This window comes from Lactuca saligna, chromosome 9 (genome assembly GCF_052625555.1).
Source record: "Lactuca saligna cultivar CGN05327 chromosome 9, ASM5262555v1, whole genome shotgun sequence".
Classification (NCBI taxonomy): Eukaryota; Viridiplantae; Streptophyta; class Magnoliopsida; order Asterales; family Asteraceae; genus Lactuca; species Lactuca saligna.
The window spans coordinates 45982497-45997655 of record NC_136425.1 but is presented as its reverse complement, the minus strand read 5'-3'; the positions used below and the strand labels follow the sequence as shown (position 1 = coordinate 45997655).

At 32.5% G+C, this 15159-nt stretch overlaps 2 protein-coding genes and 1 long non-coding RNA gene across 3 annotated transcripts; all 3 read right to left on the bottom strand.

Annotated features, from left to right (window-relative positions):
• Positions 1-5239: 5239 nt before the first annotated feature.
• LOC145017385 (uncharacterized) lies at positions 5240-6602 on the bottom strand. Its single transcript, XR_013666489.1, has 2 exons — positions 6095-6602; positions 5240-5458 (listed from the first exon to the last, which is right to left on the bottom strand). It is a non-coding gene; the product is annotated as an uncharacterized LOC145017385 (long non-coding RNA).
• A 4774-nt stretch (positions 6603-11376) lies between these two features.
• LOC145016301 (uncharacterized) lies at positions 11377-12830 on the bottom strand. Its single transcript, XM_078974666.1, has 3 exons — positions 12587-12830; positions 12030-12502; positions 11377-11952 (listed from the first exon to the last, which is right to left on the bottom strand). Exons 1-3 carry the CDS (start codon positions 12828-12830, stop codon positions 11377-11379), a joined length of 1293 nt encoding a protein of 430 aa, XP_078830792.1.
• Positions 12831-12928: 98 nt separating this feature from the next.
• LOC145016300 (uncharacterized) lies at positions 12929-13411 on the bottom strand. The gene has a single exon (XM_078974665.1). It carries the CDS (start codon positions 13409-13411, stop codon positions 12929-12931), a length of 483 nt encoding a protein of 160 aa, XP_078830791.1.
• Between the last annotated feature and the right edge of the window lie 1748 nt (positions 13412-15159).

Below are 15159 nucleotides of genomic sequence, written 5' to 3'. Positions count from 1 at the left end.
TTATTATTTAACACAAACACATGTGATTATTACTACATATATGTGAGACCATTATGTGCTTTTAGTTTTTGTGTATTCACATGTATCTAATTTTGTTATATATTTCGATCAAAGTGAGATTTTAACTTATAATTTTGACATATATAAGGTCCCTAAAAGTATTTCTACATGAATTATCGAATTTGAGTAGTCCCCGAGTACTCCTGAGTACTCGCTACTCGGTAGTCGGCCGAACAACTACCGAGTAACGAGTTCTACAACCTTAATCACTGGTATAAAGGTTGACGGCTAGGGTTTTCGGAGAGCTAGATCAGTGTGTGATAAGGGACTCAGGGGAACTTCTATTTGAATGTGTCTTCAATTTTATATGAACAATGAACAGTAACTGCGATATACGGGGAGGTGTGCCGGTTGGAAAGGATGTATGGGTGAAGGATGGAGTGGAGTATTATAGGTGATGGCTTGCGAGATGGTATCCGATTGGCGTTACTTTAAGAACCTCCATCTCCAAAACCTTCTGCAAAACAAAAATTAAACAAAATCATTAGAAGAAGAAGATACCGAAGAAGAGAGAACGACATAAGAGTTAGAAAACTGCAACAGATAGGCAACGGTGGTGAAGATGTGTTCGTCTTCAACCAAGAAAGTTTAGAATTTTTAGGTTTTAAATAAGTGAGATGGAAATATGTTAATATAGCTCATGTTTGAACTGTTCAAGTGGATGAAAGTAAGGGTTGACCAATTTAAGTGGCTGAAAGTGAGGAATATTAATTCAAACGCAAACAATCCATGGATTATTATCTTGACTTTTTCAAATGTTGACCAAAAACCAGATTCAAGATTTTTAATACATAAACTCATTGTACATATAGCATAAGGGCTTATACCTCTTAAAATTCAGCCTTTGACCAAATATGTATATTAAGGTATAATAGATAATATATATATATATATATATACATATATATATATATATATATATATATATATATATATATATATATATATATATATATATATATATATATATATAGGGTAAATTACACGAATGGTCCCTATGGTTTAGGGCAACTTGCGCATTTGGTCCCTAACTTATTTTTCTAACTTGGAAGGTCCTTACTGTTTGTTTTTGTTACACGCTTGGTCCCTGTTTTACATAAAAAGTCTATTTTTCTCTTGATTTTTTAATTTATTTAAATAAACACACCCTCAAGCCCATCCTCTCTCCTTACCTTACCTACCCTACCATTTTTCTATATTTAAATAATTGTCTTTTTACGTAAGATAGGGACCAAATGCGTAACAAAAACAAACAATAAGGACCAAGTGTGTAGCAATAACAAATAGTAGGGACCTTCTGAGTTAAAAAAATAAGTTAGGGACCAAGCGTGCAAATTACCCCAAACCATAGGAACCATTCGTGTAATTTACTCATATATATATATATATATATATATACTAGCCGTCTACCCGCGCAAAGCGGCGGGGCACGTGAGTTCTTTCGGTGATATGTTTCCATTACAAAATTGTTATGTTAAAAAAAAGTACATGTTGAAGACAATATAATCAAACTATGGTGTTATTTGTTACATCATGCATCAAATAACCAATAAAAAGCAACCAGTCAAGACGACACAAAATATTAATCGTGCAATACTTCTTTATATACCACATTTGCTGTATAAACCCCATCACCTTTTGAATTTTCGTTAGGCTTTACTAATACTTTTGTATTGCAACGTGAAACCCCTCTGGACAATGCAACATAAAGTTGTCCATGCGAGAATACTGGTTCTGGAAGATAGATACCTACATATGGAATTGTTTGTCCCTGAGCTTTATTGATTGTCATTGCAAAGCACAATCGAATAGGAAACTGTTTCCTCATTAGAGGATCGATGGTTGCTACTAATTGCTTGTAACTGGTATTGGTTTCATATCGATGGATGTGGATTCGCATATGAAATCAATTGTGTTCGCATCTATGAAATCAGTTCGCATATGACAACAATTGAGTTCGCATTTGGTTTTGTGGGTCAAAACAGTTCGCATAAGAAGTTCACGATTTGTTTGAGGTTAATTGATTTTGATTTCGCAAGCTTGGAGTCGGAGATCTGGATTGTGTTCGCATCTATAGAATGCGAGGAGAATTTAATGGTGATATTCAGTTCGCATTTGGTGACACAAGTACGTGGTTGATGATTTTTGGTTGGTTCGCATTTGAAATTAGTGGGTTTCGCATTTGGCTTCGTATATGGGTTTCTCAAACAACTGAAATGCGAATATGAGACAACTGATTAATTTCTCAGTTAATGCGATGAAATGCGAATGAACTCAAAGACGGATGGATGCAAGATGCGAAGAATTTGAATGAAAATGCGAAGTTTTTAATGTATAAATGCGAATTGGGGAAGAAAGCTTAGAGTTTCGCATTTGGCACCTGATCTTTTCAAGAAATAATATAAGTGGTCCAACTTCGCAAAATGGGGTCATTTAATCAGAAAATCGATCATTCTTCAAATATGACATTTAATCAGAAAATCGATCTAAAAATGAGACATTTGGTGTTTATCGATTTTTCAGGGTCGACGGGTTGTATGAAAAGCGAAGGCTGAGTAATTGAAAATTAGAGGATCGATGGTTGCTACTAATTGCTTGTAACTGGTATTGGTTTCATATCGATGGATGTGGATTCGCATATGAAATCAATTGTGTTCGCATCTATGAAATCAGTTCGCATATGACATCAATTGAGTTCGCATTTGGTTTTGTGGGTCAAAACAGTTCGCATAAGAAGTTCACGATTTGTTGTTTGAGGTTAATTGATTTTGATTTCGCAAGCTTGGAGTCGGAGATCTGGATTGTGTTCGCATCTATAGAATGCGAGGAGAATTTAATGGTGATATTCAGTTCGCATTTGGTGACACAAGTACGTGGTTGATGATTTTTGGTTGGTTCGCATTTGAAATCAGTTGGTTTCGCATTTGGGTTCGTATCTGGGTTTCTCAAACAACTGAAATGCGAATATGAGACAACTGATTAATTTCTCAGTTAATGCGATGAAATGCGAATGAACTCAAAGACGGATGGATGCAAGATGCGAAGAATTTGAATGAAAATGCGAAGTTTTTAATGTATAAATGCGAATTGGGGAAGAAAGCTTAGAGTTTCGCATTTGGCACCTGATCTTTTCAAGAAATAATATAAGTGGTCCAACTTCGCAAAATGGGGTCATAAAAAGACAAGTGCAGAATTTTCATTTCGCATCCCTGTAGTCTTCGCAAAATGGAAAATTTTACCCAGTTTCGCATTTGGGGTAAATTTTTTTGAGAAATTGGAATATTTTCAAACTTTTTTTCTTAAAGAAAACACATTGTCTTCGTCTAAGAGAGGGAGAAAAACGATTAGGGTTTATAAGGGAAATACTTCATGGCAGTGGGATTTATAGCAGTGTTTATAAGGTGGAGAGAACAAACACACGTCTGCTATGAGATATTTTAATCAGCTGCAAATGCAACATTTAAAGGATATTTGTTGAAGCGTATTAGGATGAAAAGGTTTTAAATTTTGAATGACCATGAAATTAGGATTTTGCTGAGAAATATAAGGAATCAAAACAAATTTAAAATTTAATATTATTTTATTAATGGTTGTTTGTAATATTAGCTTACTCGTTTGTACGTCTTAAAAAAATAATATTATTATATTCAATCTATTTATAGAAATAGTTAGATTTCTTTTATAAGTAGTAAAGATATATAGGTTAAAAGTTTGTTATGAAAGGATTACATATAGTTCATACTTATGTGTATATTTATAATAAAATTTGAAAATTCGTAATCCATTTTGATTTACTTTTATCTTATTAGTTGAAAAGTATTCAAAATTATACCGGGAAACAAAATAAGATTTTTTGTTTTGAATTGGTTTTACATGTAATTCAATTTTAATTATTATTTTTGTAGATTCTTAAAAAAAAAAAAAAATAGGAATTGCATGAAAAAACGTATAAAATTCTCTTACTTTTTCCTTGTTTTTTAATACAGGTCTAATAATTTAATCAGAGTTGGAAGTGGATACAGTTTGATGGACGAAAACCAGTTATCACTGAAAAACGATGAAGTAGCATATAGCTTTAATTATGGGTATGAATTTTTTATTTTTATTTTAGTAACCTATTTGGTTTTTTAGCATTTATTTATTTTTTTAAAATTTTAGTATGAATATAGGTTAATCCAGTTGGAAGTGGATGCAGTTTCATGGGGATAAACACTTATTACTGAAAAACGATGAGGTAGTTGATCGAGAAAGGATAGAGGTGAATATCGATGGATGTGGATTCGCATATGAAATCAATTGTGTTCGCATCTATGAAATCAGTTCGCATATGACATCAATTGAGTTCGCATTTGGTTTTGTGGGTCAAAACAGTTCGCATAAGAAGTTCACGATTTGTTGTTTGAGGTTAATTGATTTTGATTTCGCAAGCTTGGAGTCGGAGATCTGGATTGTGTTCGCATCTATAGAATGCGAGGAGAATTTAATGGTGATATTCAGTTCGCATTTGGTGACACAAGTACGTGGTTGATGATTTTTGGTTGGTTCGCATTTGAAATCAGTTGGTTTCGCATTTGGGTTCGTATCTGGGTTTCTCAAACAACTGAAATGCGAATATGAGACAACTGATTAATTTCTCAGTTAATGCGATGAAATGCGAATGAACTCAAAGACGGATGGATGCAAGATGCGAAGAATTTGAATGAAAATGCGAAGTTTTTAATGTATAAATGCGAATGAACTCAAAGACGGAAGAAAGTTTTTAATCTTAAATGAAATCATAGTTTCCTAATAAATTAATTAACAAAATACTTAACCCGAAAACAAAATCGAAAACCAAAATATAACCACATAACGTGAACCCACCAAACCAATTACGAATGTCAAAGAAAGACACATGAGAATTAACAAAAAAAAAAAAAAAAAAAACTTTCATTCACAAATGGTATAATGCATAAATAAAGCTTATTTTTTTCATTTACATAGAAAATATTAAGAACAAAACACTCCCATGTTCTTGTACATGATACATACAAAACAAAGAAGAAACTATTATTCATATGGTACCTTCAAATATAAGAATGATACAATAGTCAAATATGTATATGATAAAATTTGAAACAAATCAATCCAAATTCACAAAATTTTGTCAGTTAAATTTTTTTTGTTGTCTGACAATAAATGAAACCAAAAACTTATGCATTGCAATTTTCAAAAACAAAACTTACAAATGGGTTTACCCCAAACAATAACAAAAACTTACATATTGCAACTTTAAAGAAAAAACTAAACATTCAACTACAAGAGCTCTAAAAACCCAACAAGAAGATCATATTCAGATCTTAAGAAGCTTACCCACGATTTCTTTGAGATGTTGGTTTATATCAATCCATTTCAAGTCCTGTAAACACACATAAACACAAAGTTAGACATACGCATAGATACAGGACGATGGTCAGCAGCACCGGAATTTTAGAAGGATGCATAGAGGAAACTAATATGTGGAAGCTATGAGGTAGCTTTTTGATAGAGAGACAGAAAGGGGAAGTGCAAAGAACGATAACAAAGGTGGTGGGTTTAGCAAGCAAAGATAGCCATGGAAGGAGAAAAAAGGTAGTGTCTCGCAACAACAATGATCTAGGAATTTTTATAAACAACTAATTGACTCTTGGTGATTTGCAAGATAAATATAGACTCATACAAACACACACAACCAAATTGAGAAACGATAAGGAAAGAAAGTAATACCTTGAACTAAACAAATTAACAAGCTCTCTAGTTGCTTATTTCTTTAAGAACATCAAACTAACTATGAAATTTTCAAATATAATAAGAACCTCTATTATCAATTGCAAAGAATACAATATAAAAAAACGATGATATAGTCATAAAGAGAGTAACAACTATCTGACATTTGTGTTAATTTTCTAGTTCTAATGCAATTTCATCTACCGGAAGGACTTAAATGAGAGAACTTGAAACCAACATTTCATGATCAGCTACAATGAGATCAAAATCTACAAAACTAACATCTGACCTGCAAATCCCACACCAATATCCGATATTCAAATGATGGAGTAAAAACCCCAAACCCAATCCCCAAGAAAAAACAAACAATATCTTACCTTCAAACACAGATTCAGATTAACCCATCTGCAATTTTTTGGGTTTAATTAAGAATCAGTTCTAAATGAAAACTAAAATCGGAAACTATTAAAGAAAACCTACATGGCTTCGAATGATCTGCCGAATCTTTGAGTAGTCCACATCGGTTTCAAGGTTGAAGCGGCGATGCATATATCCTTAGGTTTCCAACGAGTGATGGAGATATGAATGAGGTGATGGTAGTAATGAAGTAGTGAAGACGAATGTGTTGATATGTGTAGGGTTTTAGAGATAGGTCTTAATAAGGTGTAGAAGTGGTAGAGGTGCGTTGGGGATGGGTAACAGTAGATATTGGTGAACAGAGAAACGTAGGCGAAGGAGGGTAGAGGCGAAAAATTATTGGGTGGCGGTGATAGATGGAAAGAGGCAGAGTGCCTACATTGGTGGTCAGACTGTGCGTGGTTAACGTTAATTTTAGAGAAGTAGGTAGGTGGCAGAGAAGGTGAAGCATGCGTGACTGTGGGTGGAGATTATAGAGGTGACGGAGTTGTGCGGTTGTGTGGCTGGTGAATTCCAACAGCTAGGGTTTTTCCATTGAATGAAGGAGATAATGTATAAAGAGATTGAAAAGCCGGTTATGGTTGTTGACCGATTAAACTGGCTGAAAGAAGGCCAGATCGGCTTCCTTGAGATAAATAAGGATTTTAACTTGGGGATTAAATAGCTTAGTCAAAATTCATGCATAGGTGATTGTACACTAAGTTTAAAAATTTAGACGATTTCAAATTTAATATTATTTTATTAATGGTTGTTTGTAATATTAGCTTAATCGTTTGTACGTCTTAAAAAAATAATATTATTATATTCAATCTATTTATAGAAATAGTTAGATTTCTTTTATAAGTAGTAAAGATAAAGATATATATATATATATATATATATATATATATATATATATTTTTTGTGGCAGTTTTGTAGTTTGGGACTCATATGTAAATGATTTATTTTTTCCCTGCCCTTTATTTTCCACGTGTTCTATTCTCGCACCGCCTCTGCTAATGAGTCATCGACTTCCTGACATCTATTCTCGCCCGCTCGATCATCTCCCCTCACAACAAATCCTTCACCCTTAGTTCGCCATTTCTTGCAAACCTAAATTCCAGATCTTTACCCTCGCTTCTATTATGTTGCTCTGTGAGGTCGTCCATGGCGATGACAGATTGAAACCAGAATAAATGCCGCCGACAATGTCGTTGTATTTCTTGCAATAGGTTTGTTTTTCGATTTCATGATCTAAATCTCACTATCTATCTCACTTTGTATGGTTTCTAGCCCTAATTTCAATCACTTAGTTGAAGGAATTCGGTGACATTGAGACCTACTTCGATCATCTTTCTTCGCCGTTGCGTTTCTTGCTCTACTTCTTAATTTCTTCCTTTTTCTGACTTCAATGTTGGAATGTGGTGGCACCGTCCGCAGAGCATCACCGGTGAACCACCACCAATTTTTGGTTCAGTTCTTCAACTCAGGTACGATTCAGTCAAAATTTCATCACTCCATCTACATCGATCGTCTTCACTATTGTCTGTTGTTTGCCTCGATTAGCCATATAATGTCTTCTTCGGCGTCCGCCATAGACATGTCCCCATCTTTGCTTTGCTTTTCATATTCTTGACGTACGCCTCTCTTGGTGACTACTACTTCGGTATCTAAAGAGTTGGTTCAAGGAAGACGGTCAACAGTACGCCTCCTCTGTTGACATCATCTTGAATGTTTAGGTTGTAATTTACATATGATTAACTAGGATGTTGTAACCGCTAAATGATTAATTTGGGTTCTTATTGATTGTTTCTATTTCTGTTTGGGTTAGATTTTAAGAATCTAAAGCTCTCCTATTATACATAGGAAACCCTTGGTACGTTGATCTTAATTTTTTTTCTTTTTCGATTTTTTTCATCCTATTGCGTATACTTTAGACCATTTTCTTATTAGGGTGAATCGTACTGTACAACAACAAATTGCCATTTCATTTCAGGTTCTAATATTTAGGTATGCTTCTAATTTCTATCTATAATGTATTAGTTATATCGTTTATAATTTTTTTTATGGTCTATAATGGTTACTTTATACTAAAATTAAGATGATTATGCATATAAAGTGAGATTATGTGAAATTATGTCTCATGATATATATCAACAAAGTGGAACCGGTAATTGTTAGTCCATTAAAGTTTTCATAAAATGAATCAACAATATGATCTCATAAATTGATAAATGGTTAACAATAAGCTTTAATATGTAATTTATTTAGTTAATTTATAACTTTATAATTGCATATTGTCACATTGTATCATTATATCTTCGAAGAAAAAAACTTATTTTATTTTATCTGTTTTCGATTGTAAATACATATTACTAAAAACTAAGATTTGCATAAGAAGAAACTATTGTTGAGTGTTATTCACCATTTCAATAATGTTATATATTATAAATGAAGTTTCAATAGTTTTATATATTATAAATGAAATTTTAAAGTGGAAACATTTTGATACAAGCGTTAACCATTGATGAGAGCTCAAATATAGAGGCGAAGGGCATTGCTATCCAAAACAGTCAACAAGAGAATTTTGCTATTTTCAGATGGGAATCTATTTTCATCTTCGATGAAGTTCATCTTACTAAGTTATATACATAACTTATAATATCGTTATCATTCATGTTGGGATTCTAGAATGCACAATGGGGATGTTGAGGTATACCTATCAATCCTGAATCCTGAATAGTTATTTCTACTTTCTTTAATCATTGTAGGCTCGGATGGCTGATCCATTTCATCAGTCAGTTTGCAATATCCGAATTTACAACTTCTTAGTATATATTTGAAGCATGCTTGGATGGGTATAGATGTAATTTTTTCAAAGGCCTACCCAACGAAATCATTTAATAATATTACTAAAGAAGGGTATTGTAATTTAATAAAATGTTAAAAAATCAAAAGGGATATATTGAATAAAATAAGAAGCTACTCAATTTCATAAATCTTTTATGATTTCTTTGATTCTTTTTCTTTTCCATTTCAGATGAGGGAATAGATACAAGAAGCCCTTTTGAAAAAGTTGATAGATAGAAGCACCGGTTCCCTTTATTTGCTCCACCACACTTGGATTGCAAGGTTGGTGTTTTACTGTTTTTTTTTTCTATTTTTTTTTTTTGGTGAGATCATTGATTCATCTTGGTTGCATTGTTTTAGCCTTTTAGGTGCATCATTGGTTTTTAAATCCATAATATGACACATTGATACATGAAGATTATGGTGATATTGCATTCAGTAGGTGTGCCAATGGCCCATGGGTGCATTCTGTGGGTTAGATCTTGATGTAACTGAAATCTTTGTAGGCTTGCAGTCACTGATATTAGGGGTGTTTACGGGGCGGTTCGGTTCGGATAATAATAAAATTATGAACCGTGACCACGGGGCGGATACCTTACATGCACTATCCGTAACCGAACCGAATTGTGTAAAAAACCGAACCGAACCGAACCGTATAAAGACGGGTAACCACGGTTCGATCCACAGTTACCCGCTAAAAAAATCAATTTTTGTTGGAGTTCGAACCCCATACATTACCCAAAAAAAAAATGATAAATCTAATACATAGACATTAATAAGATACCATACATTGATACATTTGACACAAAACATATCATGCATAATAATATAAACAAATATAAAAAAATTTGAGAAAAAAAAACAAATGACGTGTAAAGCCGTTAAATGGTATAGGGTATGTATTAAGAGTCTAATTTGATCAAATAGTCACATTATTATTCAATGTTCTATTAATAATCACAACTAATAAATCATGACATAAGACATACTTATCAATTATATATGCATATCTAAAATAAAAACATTTAATTTAATAAAGTAATGTTTCAATAATGTGTAAAGTATATATATATATATAATGTAATACGGTTCGGTTCGGGTATCCACGGATATCTAAATATCAAAACCGAAACCGACCCGTATATATCCGGTTTTTTCGGTTTTGGTTTTTCAAGTTTCGGTTTTTTTCGGTTTCGGATTGACCGGATCGGTTCGGTTTATCGGTTTTACGGTTTTTTTGCACACCCCTAACTGATATATGGTTTGCTTTTTTTTTTTTAAAAAAAAATAATTGTTCAAACGAATACAACCACATAACCAAAATAGGTAACGTATGATGTTCTATGGTATGTGGCTATGTGATTATATGTTATCACTTCCCATAATAGCAGCTTTTATTTTGTTACCAATGATTATAATATGTAAAACAAAATTTGTAAGAATTTACAAGTTTCATGTTATATTTCAAAAACATGAACTATGTTGCTATTATAGGTAATAGATATTAACTATGTTGCTATTTTTTATTATGCTAATTTTTACCAACATGAAAATAGTATTTTCTTTTTTAATTTTGTTATTACTCTTTTATGTTTTCTTTTATGTTTTCTTTTGGGCCTAGGTTTGCAGGCGACAAATTATGAGCTAATTAGTTGTATTTTCTTGTAGCTCGACAAGAAATGCGTCTTTTCAATAAGTTATTGGTAGTTACAAAGGTATCATCATCAACTTTGCAATTTTTTTACCGATTTTATGTTAAATTTTCTTGATTCGGGTTCATGCTCATCTTAAGATAGTGTTTATCTTATCTAATACTAGCTTATTCCATGTTGCTATTTTATGTTGTTTATATTGTTAAGACGTATGTACAGGTTGAATATGAATCGACATGATCACAAGAAATTTGACTTTAAATGTTACATGTAAGACTTCTAATTTTAAGATCTATTGGAATATTCTTACATTTACATCAAGATTTTTTACTGTGAAAATCATTTACAGATCTTGAAATATTAAATATGAATCAAGATGCATCATTCAATGTTAAGGAACCAAGGTATATTCTTTTTTTTCCATCTTCAATTTATCTATCTTACATTTCCGTATTTCGTATGGATGGATTATATTGCAACCGCTTATTATTTGTGTGCAAGAGCCAGTGACGAATCTAGGATTCAAACTAACGTGTGTCCCATAAATGAAATGATAAAATAAATGGGTCAAAAAAATGGTTATCGGGTCGGTTTGTCGGTAATACCATCTTAGGAAAATATTTATTAACTTGAATACCAAAGATCAAACTAATTAAAAAAAATCATAAATTTCTTACAATTGTTCACGACGAGTTTTCATATCCCTAAAAAAATCTATAAGTATGTCGTTGCTAATACCATCTAACACATCTTTCTCAATATAAGAAACTAGACAATCATTCATAAATTGATCACCCATTTTATTACGCAAATCGTTCTTTATCAACTTCATTGCAGAAAAAGCACGTTCTACTGTGGATGTTGCAACGGGCAATATCAATGCTAATTTTAGTAGAAGATACACCATTGGATATATCGTATGTTTGTTCGTTTCAACCATCATTTTTGCCAAGTTTCCAATTCCCTTCAAGTTATTAAACCTTGCATCTCCACGTACATCCACAATATAATTTTGAAGACTTGCTCTAAGTGTTCCAATGTCATGTTCTGGGAACTCGTTTGGATAAAAGGTTGCCATCTGAAGTAGTTCTTCCACATTAAATGCTTGAAAAGACTTACTTGGACAAAAAGAAGCCATAGAAACAAGTAATGATGTGTTTACTTCATTAAATCGATAGTTGAGCTCTTGAGATTGCATATCTATGACCCCAATAAATACATCAATTTTATAGTGATGTAAGTGGTTAATCTGCGAATTAAATAGAACAACGGGTTAATGATTAATTTAGAAAATTGAAGAAATAGATCAACTTTATAGTTGCTAACCTGTGAACCTTTACGACGACTTGTTCCATTGTAATATGGATCTTCCATATTCAAAATTTCAATATCACATTTTTCGCAAAACAAAGTAACATCATTTAAGAGTGGTTCCCATCCTTCATCTCGCATTTGTTTAAGTCTGGTCTTAGAGGATCTCACTTGATGCATTGCATTTACAATATCTTGATCTTTTTTTTGCAACGTGATGTTCAAATCATTTGTGACCCCTAAGATATCAACCATCAAGTGTAAGCAAAAAATAAAATCAAACGTTTGTAATGACTTCAAGAGACGACGTGCTTCTGCTCTATGATCTTGACAATAACTATCCACTTTAATGTCTTCAAGTACTTCACAAATTGAAGAATACGTTTTCTTGATATTTAAGAGTGAACCAAAATGAGAACTCCAACGAGTATCACATGGTCGTTTGTTACCAACTTCTTGATTCAAACCTGTACCACTTTGAATGTCACCTAAAATTAACATAAAAAATAAATTAGCAAAAATATATATATATAAACCACCATAAAATTATAAGAAAATAAAATAAAAGAAACCTGTGGCCAATGCTTCCACCACTTTTGTTGCTTGTTTCTCTCTTAATTTGTCTCGACGTTTATAAGAAGAACCAATCATGTTTAACAAACAAGAAGTCAAATCAAAAAAGTCATTGATGTCAGGGTGATTCTTTGCAACAAATACAAGTGCTAATTGTAACTGGTGAGCAAAACAATGAATAAAATGTGCAGATTTCACTTCTTTCATAATAAGTGTCTTCAATCCATTAAATGCACCACTCATATTACTAGCTCGGATCCTATGTGGACTTAATCCACATTCTGTCAGAAATGAATAAATAGTTGCCTTCAATGACAAAGCTGAAGTGTCACTAACATGCTTTATGCCAATAAAGCTCTCCACAATAACCCTTGGCTATTCACAAACCGCAAAACCAATGCCATTTGCTCTTTATAAGACACGTCACGTGATTCGTCTACTAAAATGGCAAAGAATTCATCCCCAATACCTTTCACAATAGTCTTAATAGTTTCTTTTGCTGCAGCATGTACAATATCCCTTTGAATTGAACTACATGTCATTTGTGAATTTTTAGGAGCATTCTTTAAAACAACACCACCCACTTTATCATTTCGATCAGCATAGAACTCAAGAAGTTCAAGAAAGTTGCCTCTATTAGTTGAGTCTTCACTTTCATCATGACCCCGAAAAGCTAACCCTTGTCGTAGTAAGAATCTAATACAATCTATAGAAGCATTTAATCTGATGCGTTGGTTGGTCTTCATCAAATCAGTTTGCTTATCAAAAGCAATAGCTATGGATTGTTTTTGGTTCATCAGATTTTGACACTTTTGGATTGCCATATTATGTGGACTTCCATCTTCGTGATGATTTAGACTCGTTCTCTTGTTCCAAGTATTAAATCCATTTTTTACAAAATGATCTGAACCACCTTGGTTTTTAATCTCAGATTTAAATAGATAACAACATAAACAAAATGCGGCTTCAAGTTTAATACTGTACTCTAGCCAGTATTTGTGATCATCAAACCAAGAGGGAACAAATCTACGAAGTTTTCCTCCAATCTCTCTTTGTTGGAAAGAATGAGTTCGCGGTTGATAAGGCCCTTTTTGTAAGTAGGATCTTCTAATCTCATCTCGTTGATTTACATGATAAATTTCCATGCTTGGCCTTTCTCCGGGATCCGCAGGAAGTGTGTTTAAATCAACTTTCATATATTTTGAAGAAGGTGTTTGATGTTCATCGTTTTGTTGTGAATTGCCATGATCATGAGATAAAGAGCTTGTTTCACCATTTTTTTATAATACCTAAACATTATGCCTAAAATGATAAAATAAATAATTACTCATCTAAATAAATAATAATTACAACTGCTACAAATAAATATATAGATCTAATGAAAATATATTAGAGAACATGTTATAGAAATGAAATAAGCTATATAAATATATCTTATGTAAATGATCTTCTTTCATCTTTTTTATACAACATCAACATTATACCTAAAATGATAAAATAAATATTTACTCATATAAATAATTAAACAAAACAACCGCTACATATGAAATATGTAAAAGTTATATAAATAAAACAAACTATGTAAATGAAATATGTAAAAGTAATTTGATATGCCTAGCCTATTGGTCTAATTCTTTATTAAACAAATAAAGACAATTTGCCTGACATACACAATAACAAAAGCAAGAGCAGGTGAACAGACTATAACTTTTCCATAGAGGTATAGACAATGACTTCTCATATATACAATGACCTATACCCACTTTATTGTTTCTAGTTTCTACACCATATATCAATTCTAAATAAAACGAGATATCAAAGAGTAAAGGGTTTACCCAAAAGTAAATGGATTGCTGAGAAGAAGTCGACGGCTGCAGGTTCTTCAATTCCATCCTTTTCGTTAATTGGCTGGCGACGGAGATCGTATGGATGCAACCGGAGATAATGATTTTAAAGATGATCAGAAGTCCAAACCTTTGACACCAAGAATTGTTCAAGATAGTTTGCGGGCACTAAAGAACAGAGGCAACCAAAACGTGATTATCGGCAACACTAAAGAAGTCGGCGGTCGGTGGCACTCCAAAGTTGAGAAAGACGAAGGAACTTTGACAGCGGATAATCCACAAAATCGTAATTTTTTTTAGGTTTTTTTTGTTTTTCTATTTCTATATTTTTCTACATTTAAATTAGATTAGTTTTGGGTTTGAAAGAATATCTGTTATTATATTTTCGTATAATATTTTGTTGCTTAATCAATCCCTATTTTTTTGCTCTTAAGTTTTTTAAAAGTTGTAAAGATTGAAAATAGATTATGATTGATAAATATCGTTTATTTTTTTTCTTTGTTACTATCAAGGGTGTCCAATTTGTTTTGTCAACAGGTGTCCCAGAAAAATTATGCTATATCTAGTAAATAAAATTTTGAACTAAGGGGTGTCCCAGGACACCCTTTAGATACATGTAGACTCGCCACTCGCAAGAGCATGGAAGGAGCTTTTTTTTGCCATTTATAGGAATGTACTTTATTTTAATTTATATATAAACAATACATTGACCATATCTGGCCTATTTT